Raw genomic sequence first — 7,660 nt, 5'->3', positions numbered from 1 at the left:
AGGTCTTAGACAAAGAATGTCAGTCCATGAAATTTTAGAATTAGAAGGGGTCATCTAGTCAATCAGTCAAGTCACATTATTAATTATCTACTATGTGTTCAAGCTCTGTGCTAAGTGCTGGAAATGCAAAAGGAAAAATGAGATTGTCTTGGCCCTCAAGGAACTTTCATCCTACTGGGAGGGCATAAAACATAAATAAACAAAAACAAATTCGATAAATAAAAAGAACAAAATAGACAGTGATGGTGGGATGAATGGCCACTAACCACTGTGAGAACAGGAAAGTCTCATTGGTTGATTGATTTACTCTGGTCTGTCCAGCCTCTCCCACCCTTGCTGTAGGTAGGAGGACAGTGATTTGCTCGTGGTGATGTCACTGGCACAGACTAGAACTCCAGTCTCCTGCTGACACACAAAGCCATTCCACAATGCCTCATTTTCTCTCAGGACAGGGGGCACTCCCAGGAAGGTCAGCCCTCCCATCTCGGAGTCCCTCCTCCTCTTCAGGGTCATTCCCATCCAGGGCCCATCTGCCACTTACAGATGCTTCTGCCTTTGGTGCTGAGATGACATCCAAGTCTGGCAGATTCTGCAGGCCCCTGAAACTGCTTAGTTTTTCATGTTTCCTCCACTTGGCCCGCTGATTCTGGAACCAGATCTAGGGGGAAGGAGGACAGGAGAGAGACGACAAGGAAAGGGGATAGAATAAAACTTCCATCATTGTCTTGCCAACTGGCATTTACACATCGTCTCATAGCTTCAGAGCATTCTACACACATTATCTCACTGGGTCCTCAGACCACTCTGTGAGGGACGTGGCATGCTTACTGTTATTCCCATATTATGGCTTAACATCCCTGGTTCTCTCAACCAAGTTGCCTGTGGCATAAAGTCAAGGCTTTTCATTCCCCCTTCTTCCGAGCACCCTCCCTCTGGATGCTCTCTAACTTGCCAATGTTCTTCCCAAACCAACACAAAACTCTAGAGGAGATCCAAGAAGGGCAGAAGATGTTCTTATTTCTGCAAGCTGCCCCAGGAGAAGGTGACTAAGTTACTGAAGGTGGTGAAACCCAGATCTGATGACCGTTTCTTGGGACTTTTGTAGAGGGAATCTTTTTTCAGCTATGGGTTGGAGTAGCTCACACCTGAATTCCCTCCCAGCTCTGAATTCTGTGATGCTGTGAAAAACAGCACCAGTTTTATCTCAGGAAGCCATGCAAGATTTCCTAGGTTTGAGTTTCACCTTTAGGTGGGACCTCTATTAGTCCTTAAACAAGTCACTTCCTTTTCCTGAGTCTGGTCCTCTTCTGGAAAATGAAAGGGTTGAATGAGCTGACCTCTGGGGTCCCTTCTAACTCAATCCTCTGATCTATGTTTTTGGTTGAGAGAATATGGCATAGGAAGCCTGGGTTTTACCATTGGCTTTTCAGGGAAAATTATGTTGCATTAGTGCTGGGAGTGTGATCGAGATTAGGGCAACTTAGCCTACCTAGTAGGATGTGTGGATGATGTAGGATGTAGGATGATGGACTGGCCTTCCAGGGATGGAGTGTGTGCAGTTGGAAAGAATAAACCCACGGAATGTAATCTTGAGAAAGCCATGTGGTACTATGGAAAAATGCAGACTTTGGAGTCAAGGGGCTTTGCTATAAGTCTTGCCTTCAAGTCTTACTACTGCCATCTCCTTCAACTCTCTCATTTTACAGATGAAGAAACTGAGGCTCAAAGAGGTTAAAAGTGCTTTCCCCAAGTTCCTAGGTAGTACTTGGCAGAACCAGGGTTCAAATTTGGATCACAGGACCATTGTTCTAGAGCTGGAAAGGACCTCAAAGGCCATATTATTCACCCCCTTCATTTTACAGATGAGGAAACATTGGTCATTAAATGCCCTCAGCACCTTTGAAATTTGGGCATGGGGCTGGACATGTGGCACTCACCTGTATTCTGGCCTCTGGAAGGTTGATCTTGGCTGCCAGTTCATTGCGGACATGGATATCTGGATAGTGGGTGAACTGGAAAGTCCTCTCCAGCTCCTGGAGCTGCTCTGGGGTGAACGTGGTGCGGATTCTTCTCTTGCCTTTTCTCTCCTCTGTGTGGTAAAGAAGGTCTCCTTTTAACAACAGTCCCTTTCTCCTTTCCTCCCTGCCTTGCCCCCACTGACATTAGGACACTCCTTCAAGCTGTCTTTCAAGTCCCACTGAAAACCCTTCAATGTTACTCCGTTGGCTACAGGCTAAAAGCAGAAATCTTTGATTTGGCCTTGGCATTCAAGGCCTCTGCAGTTGGGTATCCATTTTACTTTCCACTACTCTCCATCATACTTGTTGGACCAAATTAAACTCAGTTCTGCTGCCCCTTGGGCATGTTCTGGGGCTACCCTGCCTCTTTCCTCTAGACATTCTATAATCTCCCTCCATTACTGTTTGTGGTTCAGCCTTCAGACTCCAACTCCATGAAAGTTTCCACGACTTCCTTCACTGGATCACCAAACTCACTCTTCCCACTTGACATCATAATCTCATCATCTCTGAATCTTGTATACTCATCTCTGCACGAGTTTTATGCTCTCTATTAAGACTGAAAATTCTATAAGAGAAGTGTCCAGGCCTCATTTGTTTATGCCTATTTCCCCTCTCCCAATGCCTGCTGCAGGGCAGCACAGAGTAGCTGCTTTATACATTTTGGTGAATAATCTCCCAGGATCATCATGTTAATTGACCTGTTCCAAATCTTTGGGAAGATTGACTTACAAAGGAGCAAAATGACAAAGTTTGATTTTTATTTCCTTTTATTTATAAGGCAGCGTGATAGAAAGAGTCCTAGCCTGGGAACTGAGACCAAGGTACTAGTTTCTGCTTTTCAGGTGATGTTGGACAAATCACCCAAGTCCTCACCTTCAACATGCTGGGGTTGAACTTGGTGACCCCTACTCCCTTCAAATGCTAAATACTCTTTTGTTTTTCCAGTTCTCTCATCCTATATTCCAAGGACCCTTTGATTTATAACATTCAGTATTCTAACATTCCTTGTTCTAAGGCTCCGCCCAATTCTTTTTAAAAATTAATTAATTAATTTTTAGTTTTCAACATTCATTTCAATAAGATTTTGAATTCTCAATTTCTTCCCCCTCCATTCCCTTCCCCCTTCCCAAGATGGTGTGCAATCTGATGTAGGCTCTACTGAACGCATTCATATTAAATATATTTTCACATTAGTCACATACATTCTATGTCCCAAGCCTGTTTCAGCTCTAGAGTTCTAATTCTAACTAATTTTAGTTCTATCTAATGTTACATGTTCTAGGGTTCCCCTCAACTCTTCCATTTAATATTCTTAGATCCCACCCAGCTCTGCCATTTCATGTCCTAAGCTCCCTCCAGTCACTGACATTCTGTGCTCTAATTTCTCTCTGGTCTTTGATGTTTTCCATTCTAAAGCCCCTCTGTTCTCTGACATTCCTCTTTCTAAGATCCCTTCAGTCTCAGATATTTTGTGTCCTCAGGTCCTTCCAAACTTGCCTTTCCATCCCCATTCTCTGCTAGGGCCTCCAATGAGCTTCAAAGCACCAGCAGTGACCAGGAAAAGGGTGAGTTTTTCCAAGACAAGAACCATACTGTATCTCCATCACCACTGGGCTCTCTGCACCCTGAAGGAGGCGGATCATTGTTCTGACTTCCTGACTAGCTAGATAATCCTAGATGAGTCTCTATGGATTTTTTTTTCCTTGGATTTGACTCAAAGGGAGCAGAGCCTTTCTCTCACCTCCTCCATCTCTCTTTGGATGCCTGTTGGGAAATGTGACTGTCCAGAAAACCATCTGGTACTTGGCTTCACAAATGAAGTAACTTGAAGGTCACGTTGCCTGGGGCTCCATGGTGACACTTGTTTGGGGGTGGGGGATGAGAAGTGAGAAAAAAATACATATGGAGAAGTTGATTCTGTAAATAAACTTGAAGGAATGGGAGCCAAAAGCAGGCTTTTGGTCAAGTGAAATTTATGAGTCAGAGGTGTGGAATTGACCACCTGAAGGGACTGCTGATTTAGCAGGGCTCAGCTCCTAGCCCCCAGCTGTGAAGCAGAGGGTTCCCAGAGCTGGCAGGGACTAGAGTGTGAAAGGAGGGCAGCAGAGGCTAGCCTGGCTTCAGACTATATGTTCTTAGGAGTAGGCTCGGTGATGATGGATGGTCTCCGCTGAGGGCTGCTGGTGGAGGGGAGGCATCTCCCACAGCAGGACTGGGATCATTGATGTAGAGCTGGAGAGATTCGTAGAAACCATCCAGAACTCCTCCTCCCTGCCCCCTTCATTTTTTAGAAGAGAAAACCAAGGCCCAGAGATTAACTCAAGTGACTTGTCCAAAGTTAGAAGTGACTGGTCCAGTTAGAATCACAGGACCATAGATCTGGATTGTGGGAAGGAACCTTGGAGGCAATCTAGCTCAGTCCTCTAATTTGACAAAAGAGGAAGCTGAGGTCCAGAAAGGGCTCTAGGAGCTTGCCTAGGTTCACCCAGGTAGCAGATGGCATTGACTCCAAACCCATCACTCTTTCCATGAGCCTCTCAGAACTCAGCATGCTGACATGGAGGATGGAGAGCTGGTCTTTTCCTAGGTGGAGGCTTTGGAGCTTTAAATTCATCTGCTGTTCATAGGCTTGGGCCTCTGGGGGGCAGGAAAGCCCTGCTGGGGGGGCTGGTATTCTTGGTTTCCTCATGCCCCTCAGTCTGACCTGCATTATCACTATCTCCACAGGCCGGTGCTTCCTTCACTTCAGAGACCCTGTCTCATGCTATTCGGTAGCCCAATAGTACAGTGCTGGGCCTAGAGTCAGGAATCTGGCCTCAGACACTCACTAGCTGTGTGGCCCTGGGCAAATCACTTGACCCTGTTTGCCTCAGTTTCCTCATCTGTTAAATGAGCCGGTGAAGGAAATAGCAAACCCCTCCAATATCTCCGTGAAGAAAGCCCCAGAAGGGGTCACGGAGAGTCAAACAACTGAAAATGATTGCACAAGCACGGGCGCTCTTCTTCCTTTATACAGTCTCTTTTCAGCCGTTCTAGACATCCACTGATTCCTGGTCCTGCCAGCATTTCCCAGTCTCCCTCCACACTTTCACTTTACTTTATGCCCGGTCACAAGATTTCGCTTTCCCCACCCACTTGTGGCAATCCTCCCCATCCTTCAAGGCCTGATTTCAGTCCATGACTATGCCTTCCCTTATTTATAGCCCCATTCAGATGTTCTCTTTGCTTTCCTAGATTTCAAACTGTCCTTTGCAGTCATGATACTCTAGCTTATAAGAGAATGCTTATACATCTAAGTGGGATATCCCTGTACTAGACTGTAAACTCCAGGAGGGCAGGAACTGTAGTGCTCTTCCCACCCCACCCCACCCCCAAGAAGCAGAGCAGCACCATGGGTAGAGAGCTTATCTTGTGATCAAGATCTGCATTCAAGTCCTGCCTTCGATATATCCTGGTTGCGTGATTCTCAGCTTAAGCCTCTTTATCTCTCAGCGCCTAATTCATTTTCTAAAAGCAGGTATCAATCCACTTTGGTAGAGGGGATTCCTCACAGGGACTTCTCTGTGCCCATAATGTAGGATGACAGATAGAGTTGGAAGGGACCTAGTTCAACCCAACCCCCTCATTTCTTGATGAGGAACTCAGGCCCAGAGGAGTGTAGCGACTTGCTCAGAGTCACACAGCCAGTACATGTAGGAGGTAGAATTCTAACCCAGGTCTCATCTGTGAGACCAGCTGTCTATTCACCTGCCTTTTACAGAAGGATGGGCACATAAGATTAGGGACCAATGGCAGAGCCAGAATAACAAGTCTGGTTAAAAATCAATTATACTTAGCCGTGTGACCTTGGGCAAGTCATTCAACCCCAATTGCCCTCCAAAAAATAAAAGCAAAAAAAAATTATACTAAAAACCAATTATGCCTAGTTATTGGTGTTCATATTATTTTCCTCTCATAGCTTGTAAGCTTCTTAAATGCAGATAGGCTTTAAAAAAATTCTAGCACTTGGCACAGAGCCTAGAATACTAATGGTGTTTAATAAATGCTTATGGAATGGATTGAATGAATGAACTAGGTCTTATCCAACCTTCCTAATCCCTTTCACATCTACATATGCCTGAATACTGTAAGGATCATTATATCTATATTTATACCCATACCAAATATCCATATATCTTCTATGTCCACATATAATCTATATCTATATTCATACTTATGCCCACAGATACATCTATGTCTATAGATATATTGAATTGAAAACCACATAAACATACTTATATATTTATATCTACACACATATATACACACAACACACACGTACACACATATACACAAACATACATACCCCACAAACACAGATGCAATGTACATATATGTTCACATATGTTTTCCTTGGCATGTGTATTCCCTCTCTTTACACAGATGTCTTAGTATCTGATTCCTTGTGGCCAAATTTGTCACCGGGAGCCAATATTTTGGTGATGGGCCTCTCTCAACTTAAGCAGGCTGGTCTTGGATACTAGACACCCAGGGCAGCACTGGACCTTTTCAGAATGGAGAGAGCTTCACAGGATCACACTATGGTGGCAAAGCCTTTAAGAGTCTGAGGTCACATCAATACCCTGAGAAGGCAGTAAAGGAGAATGGCAGCCACCATTTTGTACATTGGTGGGGGCTTAATTCAGTTCTCAAAGTGTTTATCAAGTGTCTTTTGAACATAAAACCTGTGTGTAAGGTGCTGGGGGCACAATGAAAAAAAAGTCTCTGCCCTCAAGGAGTTTACATTCTCCTGGGGGATGTAGCAGTAAAATGATTGAGTAGAGACAGGATAGTTTGAGGGAGGAGACAAAGCTGACTGCCAGAGGGATGTGGGAAGACCTCACTCTGGGGCTGAGGTTTGAAGGAAGCATGGATGGTCAGGACCTTATGCTCGAAAGCAAAGTCCCGGAGGCTGGAATTCTGGCATTAGCCAACAGGCCGTTGGGCTGCTTCTAATGATGGGAGCAGAACAGCAGTGTTGGAATAGTGTTGGGAAGGTTTTGTAGCTGATGAGAGCAGGGGAGTCAGGGAAGGAGAGAAATAAACATGGGAACTTGCCCCCAGACTGGTGGCTGTGATCGGATGTTTGAGGGTTGGGAGAATCGGGACAGACCTCCTTTAGGACATTCTTCCCAGAGAGAATTGTGCATTCCAAGGCTGAAAATAGCAAATCCCAAGTAGGGAAACAGAAAATCCCCACTCATATCGAGGGGTCAGTGTATCAGAAGACAATCAGGGCCCAGGGTGGTTTTATTGGGAGAAGGGATTTTGAGAGGAAGGCTTGTCCCCCCAGAAAACCTTGTCTATTCCAGCCTGAATGGGGGTGCCTGCTTAGGACATTCTAGCAGAGAAGCAGGAGGCAGAGAGAGAAAGATTGATCTCTAGGCCATGATGGAGGGAAGTGCTCCTTCAGGGTGGCACCCTGTGACAAATCTCTGCTTGCCCTGCCTTAGTTACAACTCTGCTACAAACTTACACATTTCCCTTCAAATCTGCTATAGACTCTTCTTACCCTGCACTAGGGAAGGGAAGCTTTTTTTTGCCTAAACAACTCAGGATTTTTTAGTTCCTGTGTGATCTCCCCTTTGAGGAAGAAAAAT

General features: G+C 45.1%; 1 protein-coding gene across 1 annotated transcript in view; it reads right to left on the bottom strand.

Moving 5' to 3' along the window:
- Nucleotides 1-433: 433 nt before the first annotated feature.
- The window catches only part of ISX (intestine specific homeobox), a 24,133-nt gene continuing 16,906 nt past the window's right edge, over nucleotides 434-7,660 (bottom strand). The window contains exons 2-3 of the mRNA XM_069082164.1: nucleotides 1,938-2,089; nucleotides 434-658 (exon numbers count right to left, since the gene is read on the bottom strand). Of these exons, the coding sequence (XP_068938265.1) occupies nucleotides 434-658; nucleotides 1,938-2,089 (377 nt within the window). The remainder of the gene's footprint in view (nucleotides 659-1,937; nucleotides 2,090-7,660) is intronic.

Source organism: Petaurus breviceps, unplaced genomic scaffold (assembly GCF_028583685.1).
Source record: "Petaurus breviceps papuanus isolate PSGF00001 unplaced genomic scaffold, PetGlider_PUasm1.0 156, whole genome shotgun sequence".
Classification (NCBI taxonomy): domain Eukaryota; kingdom Metazoa; phylum Chordata; class Mammalia; order Diprotodontia; family Petauridae; genus Petaurus; species Petaurus breviceps.
This window is presented reverse-complemented; position numbering and strand designations above follow the sequence as displayed.